Source organism: Pan troglodytes, chromosome 1, assembly GCF_028858775.2.
Source record: "Pan troglodytes isolate AG18354 chromosome 1, NHGRI_mPanTro3-v2.0_pri, whole genome shotgun sequence".
Lineage (NCBI taxonomy): Eukaryota > Metazoa > Chordata > Mammalia > Primates > Hominidae > Pan > Pan troglodytes.
The window spans coordinates 117984012-118008665 of record NC_072398.2 but is presented as its reverse complement, the minus strand read 5'-3'; the positions used below and the strand labels follow the sequence as shown (position 1 = coordinate 118008665).

General features: G+C 47.5%; 1 protein-coding gene across 1 annotated transcript in view; it reads left to right on the top strand.

Annotated features, from left to right (window-relative positions):
* NBPF7P (NBPF member 7) overlaps positions 1–24654 on the top strand; it is a 548664-nt gene that overhangs the window by 7994 nt on the left and 516016 nt on the right. Inside the window, 25 exon segments of the mRNA XM_063815759.1 lie at positions 928–1033; positions 1869–2083; positions 3135–3195; positions 3659–3870; positions 4810–4915; positions 5751–5965; positions 7017–7077; positions 7541–7752; positions 8692–8797; positions 9633–9847; positions 10899–10959; positions 11423–11634; positions 12558–12663; positions 13499–13713; positions 14765–14825; positions 15289–15500; positions 16440–16545; positions 17381–17595; positions 18647–18707; positions 19171–19382; positions 20322–20427; positions 21263–21477; positions 22529–22589; positions 23053–23264; positions 24204–24309. Coding sequence (XP_063671829.1) covers positions 928–1033; positions 1869–2083; positions 3135–3195; positions 3659–3870; positions 4810–4915; positions 5751–5965; positions 7017–7077; positions 7541–7752; positions 8692–8797; positions 9633–9847; positions 10899–10959; positions 11423–11634; positions 12558–12663; positions 13499–13713; positions 14765–14825; positions 15289–15500; positions 16440–16545; positions 17381–17595; positions 18647–18707; positions 19171–19382; positions 20322–20427; positions 21263–21477; positions 22529–22589; positions 23053–23264; positions 24204–24309 — 3670 coding nt within the window.

The window sequence follows — 24654 nt, the reverse complement described above, 5'->3', positions numbered from 1 at the left end:
TTCCTTGTGTCTCATACCTCTGTCTAGGCTATGGAAGATCAATTCTGAGGACAGGCTGTATATACACATATTGTTATTGTTTTAGTCAGAAACTAGGATGGAGCTAGGTGCTGTGACTCACACATATAATCACAGCACTTTGGAAGGCCCAAGTGGGAGGATGACTTGGGTTCAGGAGTTGAAGACCAGCCTGGACAATATGGTGAAACCCATCTTTACAAAGAATACAAAAAATTAGGCAGGCATGGTGCTGCATGCCTATAGTCCCAACTGCTCAGGAGACTTAGGTGGGAGGATCGGCTGAGACGATCCTATCTATTAGTTCTTCATTCTGCTGTTTCTAAATTAACACAAATTTTATTAGCATTTGGGCATATTTCCTTCATGGCCTTATGGTGTTACGTGTCACACTTTATGCTTCAGATATGATTCTTAAAATCATAACTGAAGATATGATTTAAAAATCAAAGATTTTAAAAATCTTTCGCATAGTTGTCCTTGAAATTCCCAGTAAAAGGGAAACCATCAGTCCCATAGTCCTAGGGGCCTTCCCGACTGTACAAGAAATCACTACTCATGCCCCAGTGCAGTGTTTTAGAGGAGAGGCTGCAAGGCTTGGGAAAGTGGCCCCGCATTCAGAGTCAGGCCTCAGGGACTGTGAATTCTGACTCCACTTCGTTGTGGTTGAATCATCTTGTCAGCTTCCTTGATGTGCCCTTGAGGTTCTCTTTCTTCATCTCTAAACTTTGGAGGATCAGATGCCAGAAAGGCAGGAGACTGAAGAGTAAAGATGTGGAAATCCCTGTCTAGACCCTGGTACTGGGGAGAGTTTTGTCCTTGGGATGGACCTGGCTCCTGCCCTGTAGGCAATGACCACAGCAGCATGTCCAGCCTTCCACTGAGGCAGGCGTGTCTGTCTTTTCTCAGAATATGAAGAGTGCGAAGACCTCATAAAATCTATGCTGAGGAATGAGCGACGACAGTTCAAGGAGGAGAAGCTTGCGGAGCAGCTCAAGCAAGCTGAGGAGCTCAGGTGAGGGGACCCCATGGGGGCAGGCAGGGGGGCAGGTGTGTACATCTCTGAAGTACAACAGCTCGGTGGGGAGAAATAAGAACGAAGCTGGGCCAGGGGAAGGGCAGGAATTGCCAGGGCAGGCTCGCAACACACAAGTATTTATCAAGCAGAGAAGAAGTATAATAAAAATGTATGGGTTGCAGTTGTTTGTCAGGGCCTTGTTTTCTCTTTTTCGAGCAAGTAATTGTTGATGTGAAATTTACATAACACAAAATTAACCAAAGGAGTGTGAACCACACAGCAGCATTCAGTATACTCAAAATGGTGTGCCGTCACCACCCCACTTACCCTGAGTGAGAATCACCTCCTGACTGACTGCGGCTTCTCATTCTTTCACTCAATCAATGTTGCCTTCTCGACCCTGTCATTCTTTTCTTCTTTCGTCTTTTCAATTCGCCCCATCTGCATCTGGCCTCATTTCTGTACATGGCTTTGTATCTAGTGGCCGCCAGATGCACTATGTGTATTTTCACATGGAAATGTCCATGGCCAGAGTGAGGAACTGAAAGGATGTCTTTTTGAAACGGAATTAGGAAGACACCTACTTTTGTTTACAGAAGGGAAAGATGAATGGAACATCATCGAGGATCTTGCAGGAGCCCTCTCTGATACAGAGGAAGCCTGTAAACCATTTTCTATTCTTTCTCTTGGCCACAGACATTCCTTTCAACATGTGCTGACCTTCTGCTTGAAGGTCTCCTTGAGGACATTGTCTCAGAAGGCTCTGTTGCAATATTTGAACGGATCACTCAACCCTTTCTACTCTTAAATTTTCTCTACCGTCTCACCTTAGGCAATATAAAGTCCTGGCTCACTCTCAGGAACGAGAGCTGACCCAGTTAAAGGAGAAGTTACGGGAAGGGAGAGATGCCGCCCGCTCATTGAATGAGCATCTCCAGGCCCTCCTCACTCCGGATGAGCCGGACAAGTCCCAGGGGCAGGACCTCCAAGAACAGCTGGCTGAGGGGTGTAGACTGGCACAGCAATTTGTCCAAAAGCTCAGCCCAGGTAAGGTGGCCATAGGCCCTGATGACCCAAAACCCCAGGCTTATGAGAGGCTCCAGACCTCCATACTTTCACAATGACAGTTGTATCAGTGGGGTTTTTTTCTGCTACACCTATGTGGCCATGACATGACCAGGACTTCCTGGGTAAGAACAGAGATGGGAAACCCATGGGTTTGGAGGTCACAGTATTGCAAGTGTCCCTCCTTCCTTGATGGAAGGTGGTCTTTGGAGCAAGAGGCAGCATCTGTCTGGTTTTAAAGGACAGGAAGGAGGCTGTGATGGGAGGGCGCTTGTTGGAGTGAAAAGAGCTCTGGGCTAAGAATGAAGGTTCCCAGGCTGTCTTTTTGGCAATGTTCTTAGTAAGTGTCGGTGAGTGAGTGATTTATCTTTCCAGAGTTTCTCTCTCTCCATGTGCAAAGGCAGACAAATTGTCTCTTGCAAGGGTCTGAAGCATCCAAATATGGGAACACTTACGAATGCTTTTCAAAATGAGATGAAGCCCCTCTCCATGTGGTGTTGGAGAAGGCACTTGATGTGGGGGCATTTGGTGGTAGGAAGTGCTTCAGACTGGAGCACTCCCCATGGATAGAATGTCCCTGAATAACACAGCAGAAGCCACATGGAGGGCCTGTGCAGTCTCATGACGCATAGAGGACTGTGGGACAAGTTTGTCCTCTCCTAAGAGAAAGAATGAGGTTTGAAATGCGAACTGTGACAGGACACCAAGCCTGTTCCTGGGAATCAGATCTGTGGCAGGATGGGGGAGACAGCTGCCAAAGTCCAGAGAGAGGCTGCACAAGCCTCCAGTGATATGGGAAGCAAAAGGTCTTTTCAGTATTTGGCCACATCTTGATGGTGGCCCTCCACATCAGAAATGCATTGCCCGATGGATCAGGAAACCATGCCAGGGCATTTTGTGAAAGATAAAACATGAGAGTTTTCAGTACAATGCTGAACCATACGTAGATGTTCATGTCTCTGTGCACGTTGGGCTGACTGTGCTTGCGGAATGTGAAGTGGGAGATATCTGAACGAACATTTTGTATTTATAGAAAATGACGAAGATGTTCAAGTTGAGGAGGCTGAGAAAGTGCAGAAATCATCTCCCCCCAGGTAACACTGAATACTCAGGAGCAAGTAATGGGTGGTAACACATGAAAATGTCTAGGAGGCACACCCTCTCTGGCATCTATGGTGGGCCAAAAGCCCGCATCCCCTTGGCCACAGTATGTGAAATTGAACCCAGCTTAGACACAGGGTGCGGCAGCTGTCGTGTTTCTCTATGTGTGCCAAGTGTCATGTCTGTACCATACAGGGATGGCTGAGTCTTCATCCTCCTCAGCTCCTATCTGTCCAGTGCACTGAACACCAGCTGCTCTCTTCCTCTCTGGCTCCCATGGCAGCCATGCTCTGTTGCAGAGAGAAGAGGATTGCCTGTTCCCTCTTTAAGGGAACCTCCATTTTGCTTTCTGGGACCACTCTCTTAATGCCGCCTGTCAAAACCAGCTAGGACTCCCTGGGGTCCAATCCCTCTGTGTTTAATCTTCTGTCATCTCTGTCCCACCTGGCTCAACAGGGAGGTGCAGAAGGCTGAAGAGAGCAAAGTCCCTGAGGACTCACTGGAGGAATGTGCCATCACTTGTTCAAATAGCCACGGCCCTTGTGACTCCAACCAGCCTCACAAGAACATCAAAATCACATTTGAGGAAGACGAAGTCAACTCACCTCTGGTTGTAGACAGAGAATCCTCTCATGGTGAATGTCAGGATGCTCTAAACATTCTCCCAGGTAGCCTCTATTTTCCTTGTGTCTCATACCTCTGTCTAGGCTATGGAAGATCAATTCTGAGGACAGGCTGTATATACACATATTGTTATTGTTTTAGTCAGAAACTAGGATGGAGCTAGGTGCTGTGACTCACACATATAATCACAGCACTTTGGAAGGCCCAAGTGGGAGGATGACTTGGGTTCAGGAGTTGAAGACCAGCCTGGACAATATGGTGAAACCCATCTTTACAAAGAATACAAAAAATTAGGCAGGCATGGTGCTGCATGCCTATAGTCCCAACTGCTCAGGAGACTTAGGTGGGAGGATCGGCTGAGACGATCCTATCTATTAGTTCTTCATTCTGCTGTTTCTAAATTAACACAAATTTTATTAGCATTTGGGCATATTTCCTTCATGGCCTTATGGTGTTACGTGTCACACTTTATGCTTCAGATATGATTCTTAAAATCATAACTGAAGATATGATTTAAAAATCAAAGATTTTAAAAATCTTTCGCATAGTTGTCCTTGAAATTCCCAGTAAAAGGGAAACCATCGGTCCCATAGTCCTAGGGGCCTTCCCGACTGTACAAGAAATCACTACTCATGCCCCAGTGCAGTGTTTTAGAGGAGAGGCTGCAAGGCTTGGGAAAGTGGCCCCGCATTCAGAGTCAGGCCTCAGGGACTGTGAATTCTGACTCCACTTCGTTGTGGTTGAATCATCTTGTCAGCTTCCTTGATGTGCCCTTGAGGTTCTCTTTCTTCATCTCTAAACTTTGGAGGATCAGATGCCAGAAAGGCAGGAGACTGAAGAGTAAAGATGTGGAAATCCCTGTCTAGACCCTGGTACTGGGGAGAGTTTTGTCCTTGGGATGGACCTGGCTCCTGCCCTGTAGGCAATGACCACAGCAGCATGTCCAGCCTTCCACTGAGGCAGGCGTGTCTGTCTTTTCTCAGAATATGAAGAGTGCGAAGACCTCATAAAATCTATGCTGAGGAATGAGCGACGACAGTTCAAGGAGGAGAAGCTTGCGGAGCAGCTCAAGCAAGCTGAGGAGCTCAGGTGAGGGGACCCCATGGGGGCAGGCAGGGGGGCAGGTGTGTACATCTCTGAAGTACAACAGCTCGGTGGGGAGAAATAAGAACGAAGCTGGGCCAGGGGAAGGGCAGGAATTGCCAGGGCAGGCTCGCAACACACAAGTATTTATCAAGCAGAGAAGAAGTATAATAAAAATGTATGGGTTGCAGTTGTTTGTCAGGGCCTTGTTTTCTCTTTTTCGAGCAAGTAATTGTTGATGTGAAATTTACATAACACAAAATTAACCAAAGGAGTGTGAACCACACAGCAGCATTCAGTATACTCAAAATGGTGTGCCGTCACCACCCCACTTACCCTGAGTGAGAATCACCTCCTGACTGACTGCGGCTTCTCATTCTTTCACTCAATCAATGTTGCCTTCTCGACCCTGTCATTCTTTTCTTCTTTCGTCTTTTCAATTCGCCCCATCTGCATCTGGCCTCATTTCTGTACATGGCTTTGTATCTAGTGGCCGCCAGATGCACTATGTGTATTTTCACATGGAAATGTCCATGGCCAGAGTGAGGAACTGAAAGGATGTCTTTTTGAAACGGAATTAGGAAGACACCTACTTTTGTTTACAGAAGGGAAAGATGAATGGAACATCATCGAGGATCTTGCAGGAGCCCTCTCTGATACAGAGGAAGCCTGTAAACCATTTTCTATTCTTTCTCTTGGCCACAGACATTCCTTTCAACATGTGCTGACCTTCTGCTTGAAGGTCTCCTTGAGGACATTGTCTCAGAAGGCTCTGTTGCAATATTTGAACGGATCACTCAACCCTTTCTACTCTTAAATTTTCTCTACCGTCTCACCTTAGGCAATATAAAGTCCTGGCTCACTCTCAGGAACGAGAGCTGACCCAGTTAAAGGAGAAGTTACGGGAAGGGAGAGATGCCGCCCGCTCATTGAATGAGCATCTCCAGGCCCTCCTCACTCCGGATGAGCCGGACAAGTCCCAGGGGCAGGACCTCCAAGAACAGCTGGCTGAGGGGTGTAGACTGGCACAGCAACTTGTCCAAAAGCTCAGCCCAGGTAAGGTGGCCATAGGCCCTGATGACCCAAAACCCCAGGCTTATGAGAGGCTCCAGACCTCCATACTTTCACAATGACAGTTGTATCAGTGGGGTTTTTTTCTGCTACACCTATGTGGCCATGACATGACCAGGACTTCCTGGGTAAGAACAGAGATGGGAAACCCATGGGTTTGGAGGTCACAGTATTGCAAGTGTCCCTCCTTCCTTGATGGAAGGTGGTCTTTGGAGCAAGAGGCAGCATCTTTCTGGTTTTAAAGGACAGGAAGGAGGCTGTGATGGGAGGGCGCTTGTTGGAGTGAAAAGAGCTCTGGGCTAAGAATGAAGGTTCCCAGGCTGTCTTTTTGGCAATGTTCTTAGTAAGTGTCGGTGAGTGAGTGATTTATCTTTCCAGAGTTTCTCTCTCTCCATGTGCAAAGGCAGACAAATTGTCTCTTGCAAGGGTCTGAAGCATCCAAATATGGGAACACTTACGAATGCTTTTCAAAATGAGATGAAGCCCCTCTCCATGTGGTGTTGGAGAAGGCACTTGATGTGGGGGCATTTGGTGGTAGGAAGTGCTTCAGACTGGAGCACTCCCCATGGATAGAATGTCCCTGAATAACACAGCAGAAGCCACATGGAGGGCCTGTGCAGTCTCATGACGCATAGAGGACTGTGGGACAAGTTTGTCCTCTCCTAAGAGAAAGAATGAGGTTTGAAATGCGAACTGTGACAGGACACCAAGCCTGTTCCTGGGAATCAGATCTGTGGCAGGATGGGGGAGACAGCTGCCAAAGTCCAGAGAGAGGCTGCACAAGCCTCCAGTGATATGGGAAGCAAAAGGTCTTTTCAGTATTTGGCCACATCTTGATGGTGGCCCTCCACATCAGAAATGCATTGCCCGATGGATCAGGAAACCATGCCAGGGCATTTTGTGAAAGATAAAACATGAGAGTTTTCAGTACAATGCTGAACCATACGTAGATGTTCATGTCTCTGTGCACGTTGGGCTGACTGTGCTTGCGGAATGTGAAGTGGGAGATATCTGAACGAACATTTTGTATTTATAGAAAATGACGAAGATGTTCAAGTTGAGGAGGCTGAGAAAGTGCAGAAATCATCTCCCCCCAGGTAACACTGAATACTCAGGAGCAAGTAATGGGTGGTAACACATGAAAATGTCTAGGAGGCACACCCTCTCTGGCATCTATGGTGGGCCAAAAGCCCGCATCCCCTTGGCCACAGTATGTGAAATTGAACCCAGCTTAGACACAGGGTGCGGCAGCTGTCGTGTTTCTCTATGTGTGCCAAGTGTCATGTCTGTACCATACAGGGATGGCTGAGTCTTCATCCTCCTCAGCTCCTATCTGTCCAGTGCACTGAACACCAGCTGCTCTCTTCCTCTCTGGCTCCCATGGCAGCCATGCTCTGTTGCAGAGAGAAGAGGATTGCCTGTTCCCTCTTTAAGGGAACCTCCATTTTGCTTTCTGGGACCACTCTCTTAATGCCGCCTGTCAAAACCAGCTAGGACTCCCTGGGGTCCAATCCCTCTGTGTTTAATCTTCTGTCATCTCTGTCCCACCTGGCTCAACAGGGAGGTGCAGAAGGCTGAAGAGAGCAAAGTCCCTGAGGACTCACTGGAGGAATGTGCCATCACTTGTTCAAATAGCCACGGCCCTTGTGACTCCAACCAGCCTCACAAGAACATCAAAATCACATTTGAGGAAGACGAAGTCAACTCACCTCTGGTTGTAGACAGAGAATCCTCTCATGGTGAATGTCAGGATGCTCTAAACATTCTCCCAGGTAGCCTCTATTTTCCTTGTGTCTCATACCTCTGTCTAGGCTATGGAAGATCAATTCTGAGGACAGGCTGTATATACACATATTGTTATTGTTTTAGTCAGAAACTAGGATGGAGCTAGGTGCTGTGACTCACACATATAATCACAGCACTTTGGAAGGCCCAAGTGGGAGGATGACTTGGGTTCAGGAGTTGAAGACCAGCCTGGACAATATGGTGAAACCCATCTTTACAAAGAATACAAAAAATTAGGCAGGCATGGTGCTGCATGCCTATAGTCCCAACTGCTCAGGAGACTTAGGTGGGAGGATCGGCTGAGACGATCCTATCTATTAGTTCTTCATTCTGCTGTTTCTAAATTAACACAAATTTTATTAGCATTTGGGCATATTTCCTTCATGGCCTTATGGTGTTACGTGTCACACTTTATGCTTCAGATATGATTCTTAAAATCATAACTGAAGATATGATTTAAAAATCAAAGATTTTAAAAATCTTTCGCATAGTTGTCCTTGAAATTCCCAGTAAAAGGGAAACCATCGGTCCCATAGTCCTAGGGGCCTTCCCGACTGTACAAGAAATCACTACTCATGCCCCAGTGCAGTGTTTTAGAGGAGAGGCTGCAAGGCTTGGGAAAGTGGCCCCGCATTCAGAGTCAGGCCTCAGGGACTGTGAATTCTGACTCCACTTCGTTGTGGTTGAATCATCTTGTCAGCTTCCTTGATGTGCCCTTGAGGTTCTCTTTCTTCATCTCTAAACTTTGGAGGATCAGATGCCAGAAAGGCAGGAGACTGAAGAGTAAAGATGTGGAAATCCCTGTCTAGACCCTGGTACTGGGGAGAGTTTTGTCCTTGGGATGGACCTGGCTCCTGCCCTGTAGGCAATGACCACAGCAGCATGTCCAGCCTTCCACTGAGGCAGGCGTGTCTGTCTTTTCTCAGAATATGAAGAGTGCGAAGACCTCATAAAATCTATGCTGAGGAATGAGCGACGACAGTTCAAGGAGGAGAAGCTTGCGGAGCAGCTCAAGCAAGCTGAGGAGCTCAGGTGAGGGGACCCCATGGGGGCAGGCAGGGGGGCAGGTGTGTACATCTCTGAAGTACAACAGCTCGGTGGGGAGAAATAAGAACGAAGCTGGGCCAGGGGAAGGGCAGGAATTGCCAGGGCAGGCTCGCAACACACAAGTATTTATCAAGCAGAGAAGAAGTATAATAAAAATGTATGGGTTGCAGTTGTTTGTCAGGGCCTTGTTTTCTCTTTTTCGAGCAAGTAATTGTTGATGTGAAATTTACATAACACAAAATTAACCAAAGGAGTGTGAACCACACAGCAGCATTCAGTATACTCAAAATGGTGTGCCGTCACCACCCCACTTACCCTGAGTGAGAATCACCTCCTGACTGACTGCGGCTTCTCATTCTTTCACTCAATCAATGTTGCCTTCTCGACCCTGTCATTCTTTTCTTCTTTCGTCTTTTCAATTCGCCCCATCTGCATCTGGCCTCATTTCTGTACATGGCTTTGTATCTAGTGGCCGCCAGATGCACTATGTGTATTTTCACATGGAAATGTCCATGGCCAGAGTGAGGAACTGAAAGGATGTCTTTTTGAAACGGAATTAGGAAGACACCTACTTTTGTTTACAGAAGGGAAAGATGAATGGAACATCATCGAGGATCTTGCAGGAGCCCTCTCTGATACAGAGGAAGCCTGTAAACCATTTTCTATTCTTTCTCTTGGCCACAGACATTCCTTTCAACATGTGCTGACCTTCTGCTTGAAGGTCTCCTTGAGGACATTGTCTCAGAAGGCTCTGTTGCAATATTTGAACGGATCACTCAACCCTTTCTACTCTTAAATTTTCTCTACCGTCTCACCTTAGGCAATATAAAGTCCTGGCTCACTCTCAGGAACGAGAGCTGACCCAGTTAAAGGAGAAGTTACGGGAAGGGAGAGATGCCGCCCGCTCATTGAATGAGCATCTCCAGGCCCTCCTCACTCCGGATGAGCCGGACAAGTCCCAGGGGCAGGACCTCCAAGAACAGCTGGCTGAGGGGTGTAGACTGGCACAGCAACTTGTCCAAAAGCTCAGCCCAGGTAAGGTGGCCATAGGCCCTGATGACCCAAAACCCCAGGCTTATGAGAGGCTCCAGACCTCCATACTTTCACAATGACAGTTGTATCAGTGGGGTTTTTTTCTGCTACACCTATGTGGCCATGACATGACCAGGACTTCCTGGGTAAGAACAGAGATGGGAAACCCATGGGTTTGGAGGTCACAGTATTGCAAGTGTCCCTCCTTCCTTGATGGAAGGTGGTCTTTGGAGCAAGAGGCAGCATCTGTCTGGTTTTAAAGGACAGGAAGGAGGCTGTGATGGGAGGGCGCTTGTTGGAGTGAAAAGAGCTCTGGGCTAAGAATGAAGGTTCCCAGGCTGTCTTTTTGGCAATGTTCTTAGTAAGTGTCGGTGAGTGAGTGATTTATCTTTCCAGAGTTTCTCTCTCTCCATGTGCAAAGGCAGACAAATTGTCTCTTGCAAGGGTCTGAAGCATCCAAATATGGGAACACTTACGAATGCTTTTCAAAATGAGATGAAGCCCCTCTCCATGTGGTGTTGGAGAAGGCACTTGATGTGGGGGCATTTGGTGGTAGGAAGTGCTTCAGACTGGAGCACTCCCCATGGATAGAATGTCCCTGAATAACACAGCAGAAGCCACATGGAGGGCCTGTGCAGTCTCATGACGCATAGAGGACTGTGGGACAAGTTTGTCCTCTCCTAAGAGAAAGAATGAGGTTTGAAATGCGAACTGTGACAGGACACCAAGCCTGTTCCTGGGAATCAGATCTGTGGCAGGATGGGGGAGACAGCTGCCAAAGTCCAGAGAGAGGCTGCACAAGCCTCCAGTGATATGGGAAGCAAAAGGTCTTTTCAGTATTTGGCCACATCTTGATGGTGGCCCTCCACATCAGAAATGCATTGCCCGATGGATCAGGAAACCATGCCAGGGCATTTTGTGAAAGATAAAACATGAGAGTTTTCAGTACAATGCTGAACCATACGTAGATGTTCATGTCTCTGTGCACGTTGGGCTGACTGTGCTTGCGGAATGTGAAGTGGGAGATATCTGAACGAACATTTTGTATTTATAGAAAATGACGAAGATGTTCAAGTTGAGGAGGCTGAGAAAGTGCAGAAATCATCTCCCCCCAGGTAACACTGAATACTCAGGAGCAAGTAATGGGTGGTAACACATGAAAATGTCTAGGAGGCACACCCTCTCTGGCATCTATGGTGGGCCAAAAGCCCGCATCCCCTTGGCCACAGTATGTGAAATTGAACCCAGCTTAGACACAGGGTGCGGCAGCTGTCGTGTTTCTCTATGTGTGCCAAGTGTCATGTCTGTACCATACAGGGATGGCTGAGTCTTCATCCTCCTCAGCTCCTATCTGTCCAGTGCACTGAACACCAGCTGCTCTCTTCCTCTCTGGCTCCCATGGCAGCCATGCTCTGTTGCAGAGAGAAGAGGATTGCCTGTTCCCTCTTTAAGGGAACCTCCATTTTGCTTTCTGGGACCACTCTCTTAATGCCGCCTGTCAAAACCAGCTAGGACTCCCTGGGGTCCAATCCCTCTGTGTTTAATCTTCTGTCATCTCTGTCCCACCTGGCTCAACAGGGAGGTGCAGAAGGCTGAAGAGAGCAAAGTCCCTGAGGACTCACTGGAGGAATGTGCCATCACTTGTTCAAATAGCCACGGCCCTTGTGACTCCAACCAGCCTCACAAGAACATCAAAATCACATTTGAGGAAGACGAAGTCAACTCACCTCTGGTTGTAGACAGAGAATCCTCTCATGGTGAATGTCAGGATGCTCTAAACATTCTCCCAGGTAGCCTCTATTTTCCTTGTGTCTCATACCTCTGTCTAGGCTATGGAAGATCAATTCTGAGGACAGGCTGTATATACACATATTGTTATTGTTTTAGTCAGAAACTAGGATGGAGCTAGGTGCTGTGACTCACACATATAATCACAGCACTTTGGAAGGCCCAAGTGGGAGGATGACTTGGGTTCAGGAGTTGAAGACCAGCCTGGACAATATGGTGAAACCCATCTTTACAAAGAATACAAAAAATTAGGCAGGCATGGTGCTGCATGCCTATAGTCCCAACTGCTCAGGAGACTTAGGTGGGAGGATCGGCTGAGACGATCCTATCTATTAGTTCTTCATTCTGCTGTTTCTAAATTAACACAAATTTTATTAGCATTTGGGCATATTTCCTTCATGGCCTTATGGTGTTACGTGTCACACTTTATGCTTCAGTTATGATTCTTAAAATCATAACTGAAGATATGATTTAAAAATCTTTCACATAGTTGTCCTTGAAATTCCCAGTAAAAGGGAAACCATCAGTCCCATAGTCCTAGGGGCCTTCCCGACTGTACAAGAAATCACTACTCATGCCCCAGTGCAGTGTTTTAGAGGAGAGGCTGCAAGGCTTGGGAAAGTGGCCCCGCATTCAGAGTCAGACCTCAGGGACTGTGAATTCTGACTCCACTTCGTTGTGGTTGAATCATCTTGTCAGCTTCCTTGATGTGCCCTTGAGGTTCTCTTTCTTCATCTCTAAACTTTGGAGGATCAGATGCCAGAAAGGCAGGAGACTGAAGAGTAAAGATGTGGAAATCCCTGTCTAGACCCTGGTACTGGGGAGAGTTTTGTCCTTGGGATGGACCTGGCTCCTGCCCTGTAGGCAATGACCACAGCAGCATGTCCAGCCTTCCACTGAGGCAGGCGTGTCTGTCTTTTCTCAGAATATGAAGAGTGCGAAGACCTCATAAAATCTATGCTGAGGAATGAGCGACGACAGTTCAAGGAGGAGAAGCTTGCGGAGCAGCTCAAGCAAGCTGAGGAGCTCAGGTGAGGGGACCCCATGGGGGCAGGCAGGGGGGCAGGTGTGTACATCTCTGAAGTACAACAGCTCGGTGGGGAGAAATAAGAACGAAGCTGGGCCAGGGGAAGGGCAGGAATTGCCAGGGCAGGCTCGCAACACACAAGTATTTATCAAGCAGAGAAGAAGTATAATAAAAATGTATGGGTTGCAGTTGTTTGTCAGGGCCTTGTTTTCTCTTTTTCGAGCAAGTAATTGTTGATGTGAAATTTACATAACACAAAATTAACCAAAGGAGTGTGAACCACACAGCAGCATTCAGTATACTCAAAATGGTGTGCCGTCACCACCCCACTTACCCTGAGTGAGAATCACCTCCTGACTGACTGCGGCTTCTCATTCTTTCACTCAATCAATGTTGCCTTCTCGACCCTGTCATTCTTTTCTTCTTTCGTCTTTTCAATTCGCCCCATCTGCATCTGGCCTCATTTCTGTACATGGCTTTGTATCTAGTGGCCGCCAGATGCACTATGTGTATTTTCACATGGAAATGTCCATGGCCAGAGTGAGGAACTGAAAGGATGTCTTTTTGAAACGGAATTAGGAAGACACCTACTTTTGTTTACAGAAGGGAAAGATGAATGGAACATCATCGAGGATCTTGCAGGAGCCCTCTCTGATACAGAGGAAGCCTGTAAACCATTTTCTATTCTTTCTCTTGGCCACAGACATTCCTTTCAACATGTGCTGACCTTCTGCTTGAAGGTCTCCTTGAGGACATTGTCTCAGAAGGCTCTGTTGCAATATTTGAACGGATCACTCAACCCTTTCTACTCTTAAATTTTCTCTACCGTCTCACCTTAGGCAATATAAAGTCCTGGCTCACTCTCAGGAACGAGAGCTGACCCAGTTAAAGGAGAAGTTACGGGAAGGGAGAGATGCCGCCCGCTCATTGAATGAGCATCTCCAGGCCCTCCTCACTCCGGATGAGCCGGACAAGTCCCAGGGGCAGGACCTCCAAGAACAGCTGGCTGAGGGGTGTAGACTGGCACAGCAACTTGTCCAAAAGCTCAGCCCAGGTAAGGTGGCCATAGGCCCTGATGACCCAAAACCCCAGGCTTATGAGAGGCTCCAGACCTCCATACTTTCACAATGACAGTTGTATCAGTGGGGTTTTTTTCTGCTACACCTATGTGGCCATGACATGACCAGGACTTCCTGGGTAAGAACAGAGATGGGAAACCCATGGGTTTGGAGGTCACAGTATTGCAAGTGTCCCTCCTTCCTTGATGGAAGGTGGTCTTTGGAGCAAGAGGCAGCATCTGTCTGGTTTTAAAGGACAGGAAGGAGGCTGTGATGGGAGGGCGCTTGTTGGAGTGAAAAGAGCTCTGGGCTAAGAATGAAGGTTCCCAGGCTGTCTTTTTGGCAATGTTCTTAGTAAGTGTCGGTGAGTGAGTGATTTATCTTTCCAGAGTTTCTCTCTCTCCATGTGCAAAGGCAGACAAATTGTCTCTTGCAAGGGTCTGAAGCATCCAAATATGGGAACACTTACGAATGCTTTTCAAAATGAGATGAAGCCCCTCTCCATGTGGTGTTGGAGAAGGCACTTGATGTGGGGGCATTTGGTGGTAGGAAGTGCTTCAGACTGGAGCACTCCCCATGGATAGAATGTCCCTGAATAACACAGCAGAAGCCACATGGAGGGCCTGTGCAGTCTCATGACGCATAGAGGACTGTGGGACAAGTTTGTCCTCTCCTAAGAGAAAGAATGAGGTTTGAAATGCGAACTGTGACAGGACACCAAGCCTGTTCCTGGGAATCAGATCTGTGGCAGGATGGGGGAGACAGCTGCCAAAGTCCAGAGAGAGGCTGCACAAGCCTCCAGTGATATGGGAAGCAAAAGGTCTTTTCAGTATTTGGCCACATCTTGATGGTGGCCCTCCACATCAGAAATGCATTGCCCGATGGATCAGGAAACCATGCCAGGGCATTTTGTGAAAGATAAAACATGAGAGTTTTCAGTACAATGCTGAACCATACGTAGATGTTCATGTCTCTGTGCACGTTGGGCTGACTGTGCTTGCGGAATGTGAAGTGGGAGATATCTGAACGAACATTTTGTATTTATAGAAAATGACGAAGATGTTCAAGTTGAGGAGGCTGAGAAAGTGCAGAAATCATCTCCCCCCAGGTAACACTGAATACTCAGGAGCAAGTAATGGGTGGTAACACATGAAAATGTCTAGGAGGCACACCCTCTCTGGCATCTATGGTGGGCCAAAAGCCCGCATCCCCTTGGCCACAGTATGTGAAATTGAACCCAGCTTAGACACAGGGTGCGGCAGCTGTCGTGTTTCTCTATGTGTGCCAAGTGTCATGCCTGTACCATACAGGGATGGCTGAGTCTTCATCCTCCTCAGCTCCTATCTGTCCAGTGCACTGAACACCAGCTGCTCTCTTCCTCTCTGGCTCCCATGGCAGCCATGCTCTGTTGCAGAGAGAAGAGGATTGCCTGTTCCCTCTTTAAGGGAACCTCCATTTTGCTTTCTGGGACCACTCTCTTAATGCCGCCTGTCAAAACCAGCTAGGACTCCCTGGGGTCCAATCCCTCTGTGTTTAATCTTCTGTCATCTCTGTCCCACCTGGCTCAACAGGGAGGTGCAGAAGGCTGAAGAGAGCAAAGTCCCTGAGGACTCACTGGAGGAATGTGCCATCACTTGTTCAAATAGCCACGGCCCTTGTGACTCCAACCAGCCTCACAAGAACATCAAAATCACATTTGAGGAAGACGAAGTCAACTCACCTCTGGTTGTAGACAGAGAATCCTCTCATGGTGAATGTCAGGATGCTCTAAACATTCTCCCAGGTAGCCTCTATTTTCCTTGTGTCTCATACCTCTGTCTAGGCTATGGAAGATCAATTCTGAGGACAGGCTGTATATACACATATTGTTATTGTTTTAGTCAGAAACTAGGATGGAGCTAGGTGCTGTGACTCACACATATAATCACAGCACTTTGGAAGGCCCAAGTGGGAGGATGACTTGGGTTCAGGAGTTGAAGACCAGCCTGGACAATATGGTGAAACCCATCTTTACAAAGAATACAAAAAATTAGGCAGGCATGGTGCTGCATGCCTATAGTCCCAACTGCTCAGGAGACTTAGGTGGGAGGATCGGCTGAGACGATCCTATCTATTAGTTCTTCATTCTGCTGTTTCTAAATTAACACAAATTTTATTAGCATTTGGGCATATTTCCTTCATGGCCTTATGGTGTTACGTGTCACACTTTATGCTTCAGATATGATTCTTAAAATCATAACTGAAGATATGATTTAAAAATCAAAGATTTTAAAAATCTTTCGCATAGTTGTCCTTGAAATTCCCAGTAAAAGGGAAACCATCGGTCCCATAGTCCTAGGGGCCTTCCCGACTGTACAAGAAATCACTACTCATGCCCCAGTGCAGTGTTTTAGAGGAGAGGCTGCAAGGCTTGGGAAAGTGGCCCCGCATTCAGAGTCAGGCCTCAGGGACTGTGAATTCTGACTCCACTTCGTTGTGGTTGAATCATCTTGTCAGCTTCCTTGATGTGCCCTTGAGGTTCTCTTTCTTCATCTCTAAACTTTGGAGGATCAGATGCCAGAAAGGCAGGAGACTGAAGAGTAAAGATGTGGAAATCCCTGTCTAGACCCTGGTACTGGGGAGAGTTTTGTCCTTGGGATGGACCTGGCTCCTGCCCTGTAGGCAATGACCACAGCAGCATGTCCAGCCTTCCACTGAGGCAGGCGTGTCTGTCTTTTCTCAGAATATGAAGAGTGCGAAGACCTCATAAAATCTATGCTGAGGAATGAGCGACGACAGTTCAAGGAGGAGAAGCTTGCGGAGCAGCTCAAGCAAGCTGAGGAGCTCAGGTGAGGGGACCCCATGGGGGCAGGCAGGGGGGCAGGTGTGTACATCTCTGAAGTACAACAGCTCGGTGGGGAGAAATAAGAACGAAGCTGGGCCAGGGGAAGGGCAGGAATTGCCAGGGCAGGCTCGCAACACACAAGTATTTATCAAGCAGAGAAGAAGTATAATAAAAATGTATGGGTTGCAGTTGTTTGTCAGGGCCTTGTTTTCTCTTTTTCGAGCAAGTAATTGTTGATGTGAAATTTACATAACACAAAATTAACCAAAGGAGTGTGAACCACACAGCAGCATTCAGTATACTCAAAATGGTGTGCCGTCACCACCCCACTTACCCTGAGTGAGAATCACCTCCTGACTGACTGCGGCTTCTCATTCTTTCACTCAATCAATGTTGCCTTCTCGACCCTGTCATTCTTTTCTTCTTTCGTCTTTTCAATTCGCCCCATCTGCATCTGGCCTCATTTCTGTACATGGCTTTGTATCTAGTGGCCGCCAGATGCACTATGTGTATTTTCACATGGAAATGTCCATGGCCAGAGTGAGGAACTGAAAGGATGTCTTTTTGAAACGGAATTAGGAAGACACCTACTTTTGTTTACAGAAGGGAAAGATGAATGGAACATCATCGAGGATCTTGCAGGAGCCCTCTCTGATACAGAGGAAGCCTGTAAACCATTTTCTATTCTTTCTCTTGGCCACAGACATTCCTTTCAACATGTGCTGACCTTCTGCTTGAAGGTCTCCTTGAGGACATTGTCTCAGAAGGCTCTGTTGCAATATTTGAACGGATCACTCAACCCTTTCTACTCTTAAATTTTCTCTACCGTCTCACCTTAGGCAATATAAAGTCCTGGCTCACTCTCAGGAACGAGAGCTGACCCAGTTAAAGGAGAAGTTACGGGAAGGGAGAGATGCCGCCCGCTCATTGAATGAGCATCTCCAGGCCCTCCTCACTCCGGATGAGCCGGACAAGTCCCAGGGGCAGGACCTCCAAGAACAGCTGGCTGAGGGGTGTAGACTGGCACAGCAACTTGTCCAAAAGCTCAGCCCAGGTAAGGTGGCCATAGGCCCTGATGACCCAAAACCCCAGGCTTATGAGAGGCTCCAGACCTCCATACTTTCACAATGACAGTTGTATCAGTGGGGTTTTTTTCTGCTACACCTATGTGGCCATGACATGACCAGGACTTCCTGGGTAAGAACAGAGATGGGAAACCCATGGGTTTGGAGGTCACAGTATTGCAAGTGTCCCTCCTTCCTTGATGGAAGGTGGTCTTTGGAGCAAGAGGCAGCATCTGTCTGGTTTTAAAGGACAGGAAGGAGGCTGTGATGGGAGGGCGCTTGTTGGAGTGAAAAGAGCTCTGGGCTAAGAATGAAGGTTCCCAGGCTGTCTTTTTGGCAATGTTCTTAGTAAGTGTCGGTGAGTGAGTGATTTATCTTTCCAGAGTTTCTCTCTCTCCATGTGCAAAGGCAGACAAATTGTCTCTTGCAAGGGTCTGAAGCATCCAAATATGGGAACACTTACGAATGCTTTTCAAAATGAGATGAAGCCCCTCTCCATGTGGTGTTGGAGAAGGCACTTGATGTGGGGGCATTTGGTGGTAGGAAGTGCTTCAGACTGGAGCACTCCCCATGGATAGAATGTCCCTGAATAACACAGCAGAAGCCACATGGAGGGCCTGTGCAGTCTCATGACGCATAGAGGACTGTGGGACAAGTTTGTCCTCTCCTAAGAGAAAGAATGAGGTTTGAAATGCGAACTGTGACAGGACACCAAGCCTGTTCCTGGGAATCAGATCTGTGGCAGGATGGGGGAGACAGCTGCCAAAGTCCAGAGAGAGGCTGCACAAGCCTCCAGTGATATGGGAAGCAAAAGGTCTTTTCAGTATTTGGCCACATCTTGATGGTGGCCCTCCACATCAGAAATGCATTGCCCGATGGATCAGGAAACCATGCCAGGGCATTTTGTGAAAGATAAAACATGAGAGTTTTCAGTACAATGCTGAACCATACGTAGATGTTCATGTCTCTGTGCACGTTGGGCTGACTGTGCTTGCGGAATGTGAAGTGGGAGATATCTGAACGAACATTTTGTATTTATAGAAAATGACGAAGATGTTCAAGTTGAGGAGGCTGAGAAAGTGCAGAAATCATCTCCCCCCAGGTAACACTGAATACTCAGGAGCAAGTAATGGGTGGTAACACATGAAAATGTCTAGGAGGCACACCCTCTCTGGCATCTATGGTGGGCCAAAAGCCCGCATCCCCTTGGCCACAGTATGTGAAATTGAACCCAGCTTAGACACAGGGTGCGGCAGCTGTCGTGTTTCTCTATGTGTGCCAAGTGTCATGTCTGTACCATACAGGGATGGCTGAGTCTTCATCCTCCTCAGCTCCTATCTGTCCAGTGCACTGAACACCAGCTGCTCTCTTCCTCTCTGGCTCCCATGGCAGCCATGCTCTGTTGCAGAGAGAAGAGGATTGCCTGTTCCCTCTTTAAGGGAACCTCCATTTTGCTTTCTGGGACCACTCTCTTAATGCCGCCTGTCAAAACCAGCTAGGACTCCCTGGGGTCCAATCCCTCTGTGTTTAATCTTCTGTCATCTCTGTCCCACCTGGCTCAACAGGGAGGTGCAGAAGGCTGAAGAGAGCAAAGTCCCTGAGGACTCACTGGAGGAATGTGCCATCACTTGTTCAAATAGCCACGGCCCTTGTGACTCCAACCAGCCTCACAAGAACATCAAAATCACATTTGAGGAAGACGAAGTCAACTCACCTCTGGTTGTAGACAGAGAATCCTCTCATGGTGAATGTCAGGATGCTCTAAACATTCTCCCAGGTAGCCTCTATTTTCCTTGTGTCTCATACCTCTGTCTAGGCTATGGAAGATCAATTCTGAGGACAGGCTGTATATACACATATTGTTATTGTTTTAGTCAGAAACTAGGATGGAGCTAGGTGCTGTGACTCACACATATAATCACAGCACTTTGGAAGGCCCAAGTGGGAGGATGACTTGGGTTCAGGAGTTGAAGACCAGCCTGGACAATATGGTGAAACCCATCTTTACAAAGAATACAAAAAATTAGGCAGGCATGGTGCTGCATGCCTATAGTCCCAACTGCTCAGGAGACTTAGGTGGGAGGATCGGCTGAGACGATCCTATCTATTAGTTCTTCATTCTGCTGTTTCTAAATTAACACAAATTTTATTAGCATTTGGGCATATTTCCTTCATGGCCTTATGGTGTTACGTGTCACACTTTATGCTTCAGATATGATTCTTAAAATCATAACTGAAGATATGATTTAAAAATCAAAGATTTTAAAAATCTTTCGCATAGTTGTCCTTGAAATTCCCAGTAAAAGGGAAACCATCGGTCCCATAGTCCTAGGGGCCTTCCCGACTGTACAAGAAATCACTACTCATGCCCCAGTGCAGTGTTTTAGAGGAGAGGCTGCAAGGCTTGGGAAAGTGGCCCCGCATTCAGAGTGAGGCCTCAGGGACTGTGAATTCTGACTCCACTTCGTTGTGGTTGAATCATCTTGTCAGCTTCCTTGATGTGCCCTTGAGGTTCTCTTTCTTCATCTCTAAACTTTGGAGGATCAGATGCCAGAAAGGCAGGAGACTGAAGAGTAAAGATGTGGAAATCCCTGTCTAGACCCTGGTACTGGGGAGAGTTTTGTCCTTGGGATGGACCTGGCTCCTGCCCTGTAGGCAATGACCACAGCAGCATGTCCAGCCTTCCACTGAGGCAGGCGTGTCTGTCTTTTCTCAGAATATGAAGAGTGCGAAGACCTCATAAAATCTATGCTGAGGAATGAGCGACGACAGTTCAAGGAGGAGAAGCTTGCGGAGCAGCTCAAGCAAGCTGAGGAGCTCAGGTGAGGGGACCCCATGGGGGCAGGCAGGGGGGCAGGTGTGTACATCTCTGAAGTACAACAGCTCGGTGGGGAGAAATAAGAACGAAGCTGGGCCAGGGGAAGGGCAGGAATTGCCAGGGCAGGCTCGCAACACACAAGTATTTATCAAGCAGAGAAGAAGTATAATAAAAATGTATGGGTTGCAGTTGTTTGTCAGGGCCTTGTTTTCTCTTTTTCGAGCAAGTAATTGTTGATGTGAAATTTACATAACACAAAATTAACCAAAGGAGTGTGAACCACACAGCAGCATTCAGTATACTCAAAATGGTGTGCCGTCACCACCCCACTTACCCTGAGTGAGAATCACCTCCTGACTGACTGCGGCTTCTCATTCTTTCACTCAATCAATGTTGCCTTCTCGACCCTGTCATTCTTTTCTTCTTTCGTCTTTTCAATTCGCCCCATCTGCATCTGGCCTCATTTCTGTACATGGCTTTGTATCTAGTGGCCGCCAGATGCACTATGTGTATTTTCACATGGAAATGTCCATGGCCAGAGTGAGGAACTGAAAGGATGTCTTTTTGAAACGGAATTAGGAAGACACCTACTTTTGTTTACAGAAGGGAAAGATGAATGGAACATCATCGAGGATCTTGCAGGAGCCCTCTCTGATACAGAGGAAGCCTGTAAACCATTTTCTATTCTTTCTCTTGGCCACAGACATTCCTTTCAACATGTGCTGACCTTCTGCTTGAAGGTCTCCTTGAGGACATTGTCTCAGAAGGCTCTGTTGCAATATTTGAACGGATCACTCAACCCTTTCTACTCTTAAATTTTCTCTACCGTCTCACCTTAGGCAATATAAAGTCCTGGCTCACTCTCAGGAACGAGAGCTGACCCAGTTAAAGGAGAAGTTACGGGAAGGGAGAGATGCCGCCCGCTCATTGAATGAGCATCTCCAGGCCCTCCTCACTCCGGATGAGCCGGACAAGTCCCAGGGGCAGGACCTCCAAGAACAGCTGGCTGAGGGGTGTAGACTGGCACAGCAACTTGTCCAAAAGCTCAGCCCAGGTAAGGTGGCCATAGGCCCTGATGACCCAAAACCCCAGGCTTATGAGAGGCTCCAGACCTCCATACTTTCACAATGACAGTTGTATCAGTGGGGTTTTTTTCTGCTACACCTATGTGGCCATGACATGACCAGGACTTCCTGGGTAAGAACAGAGATGGGAAACCCATGGGTTTGGAGGTCACAGTATTGCAAGTGTCCCTCCTTCCTTGATGGAAGGTGGTCTTTGGAGCAAGAGGCAGCATCTGTCTGGTTTTAAAGGACAGGAAGGAGGCTGTGATGGGAGGGCGCTTGTTGGAGTGAAAAGAGCTCTGGGCTAAGAATGAAGGTTCCCAGGCTGTCTTTTTGGCAATGTTCTTAGTAAGTGTCGGTGAGTGAGTGATTTATCTTTCCAGAGTTTCTCTCTCTCCATGTGCAAAGGCAGACAAATTGTCTCTTGCAAGGGTCTGAAGCATCCAAATATGGGAACACTTACGAATGCTTTTCAAAATGAGATGAAGCCCCTCTCCATGTGGTGTTGGAGAAGGCACTTGATGTGGGGGCATTTGGTGGTAGGAAGTGCTTCAGACTGGAGCACTCCCCATGGATAGAATGTCCCTGAATAACACAGCAGAAGCCACATGGAGGGCCTGTGCAGTCTCATGACGCATAGAGGACTGTGGGACAAGTTTGTCCTCTCCTAAGAGAAAGAATGAGGTTTGAAATGCGAACTGTGACAGGACACCAAGCCTGTTCCTGGGAATCAGATCTGTGGCAGGATGGGGGAGACAGCTGCCAAAGTCCAGAGAGAGGCTGCACAAGCCTCCAGTGATATGGGAAGCAAAAGGTCTTTTCAGTATTTGGCCACATCTTGATGGTGGCCCTCCACATCAGAAATGCATTGCCCGATGGATCAGGAAACCATGCCAGGGCATTTTGTGAAAGATAAAACATGAGAGTTTTCAGTACAATGCTGAACCATACGTAGATGTTCATGTCTCTGTGCACGTTGGGCTGACTGTGCTTGCGGAATGTGAAGTGGGAGATATCTGAACGAACATTTTGTATTTATAGAAAATGACGAAGATGTTCAAGTTGAGGAGGCTGAGAAAGTGCAGAAATCATCTCCCCCCAGGTAACACTGAATACTCAGGAGCAAGTAATGGGTGGTAACACATGAAAATGTCTAGGAGGCACACCCTCTCTGGCATCTATGGTGGGCCAAAAGCCCGCATCCCCTTGGCCACAGTATGTGAAATTGAACCCAGCTTAGACACAGGGTGCGGCAGCTGTCGTGTTTCTCTATGTGTGCCAAGTGTCATGCCTGTACCATACAGGGATGGCTGAGTCTTCATCCTCCTCAGCTCCTATCTGTCCAGTGCACTGAACACCAGCTGCTCTCTTCCTCTCTGGCTCCCATGGCAGCCATGCTCTGTTGCAGAGAGAAGAGGATTGCCTGTTCCCTCTTTAAGGGAACCTCCATTTTGCTTTCTGGGACCACTCTCTTAATGCCGCCTGTCAAAACCAGCTAGGACTCCCTGGGGTCCAATCCCTCTGTGTTTAATCTTCTGTCATCTCTGTCCCACCTGGCTCAACAGGGAGGTGCAGAAGGCTGAAGAGAGCAAAGTCCCTGAGGACTCACTGGAGGAATGTGCCATCACTTGTTCAAATAGCCACGACCCTTGTGACTCCAACCAGCCTCACAAGAACATCAAAATCACATTTGAGGAAGACGAAGTCAACTCACCTCTGGTTGTAGACAGAGAATCCTCTCATGGTGAATGTCAGGATGCTCTAAACATTCTCCCAGGTAGCCTCTATTTTCCTTGTGTCTCATACCTCTGTCTAGGCTATGGAAGATCAATTCTGAGGACAGGCTGTATATACACATATTGTTATTGTTTTAGTCAGAAACTAGGATGGAGCTAGGTGCTGTGACTCACACATATAATCACAGCACTTTGGAAGGCCCAAGTGGGAGGATGACTTGGGTTCAGGAGTTGAAGACCAGCCTGGACAATATGGTGAAACCCATCTTTACAAAGAATACAAAAAATTAGGCAGGCATGGTGCTGCATGCCTATAGTCCCAACTGCTCAGGAGACTTAGGTGGGAGGATCGGCTGAGACGATCCTATCTATTAGTTCTTCATTCTGCTGTTTCTAAATTAACACAAATTTTATTAGCATTTGGGCATATTTCCTTCATGGCCTTATGGTGTTACGTGTCACACTTTATGCTTCAGATATGATTCTTAAAATCATAACTGAAGATATGATTTAAAAATCAAAGATTTTAAAAATCTTTCGCATAGTTGTCCTTGAAATTCCCAGTAAAAGGGAAACCATCGGTCCCATAGTCCTAGGGGCCTTCCCGACTGTACAAGAAATCACTACTCATGCCCCAGTGCAGTGTTTTAGAGGAGAGGCTGCAAGGCTTGGGAAAGTGGCCCCGCATTCAGAGTCAGGCCTCAGGGACTGTGAATTCTGACTCCACTTCGTTGTGGTTGAATCATCTTGTCAGCTTCCTTGATGTGCCCTTGAGGTTCTCTTTCTTCATCTCTAAACTTTGGAGGATCAGATGCCAGAAAGGCAGGAGACTGAAGAGTAAAGATGTGGAAATCCCTGTCTAGACCCTGGTACTGGGGAGAGTTTTGTCCTTGGGATGGACCTGGCTCCTGCCCTGTAGGCAATGACCACAGCAGCATGTCCAGCCTTCCACTGAGGCAGGCGTGTCTGTCTTTTCTCAGAATATGAAGAGTGCGAAGACCTCATAAAATCTATGCTGAGGAATGAGCGACGACAGTTCAAGGAGGAGAAGCTTGCGGAGCAGCTCAAGCAAGCTGAGGAGCTCAGGTGAGGGGACCCCATGGGGGCAGGCAGGGGGGCAGGTGTGTACATCTCTGAAGTACAACAGCTCGGTGGGGAGAAATAAGAACGAAGCTGGGCCAGGGGAAGGGCAGGAATTGCCATGGCAGGCTCGCAACCCACAAGTATTTATCAAGCAGAGAAGAAGTATAATAAAAATGTGTGGGTTGCAATTGTTTGTCAGGGCCTTGTTTTCTCTTTTTCGAGCAAGTAATTGTTGATGTGAAATTTACATAACACAAAATTAACCAAAGGAGTGTGAACCACACAGCAGCATTCAGTATACTCAAAATGGTGTGCCGTCACCACCCCACTTACCCTGAGTGAGAATCA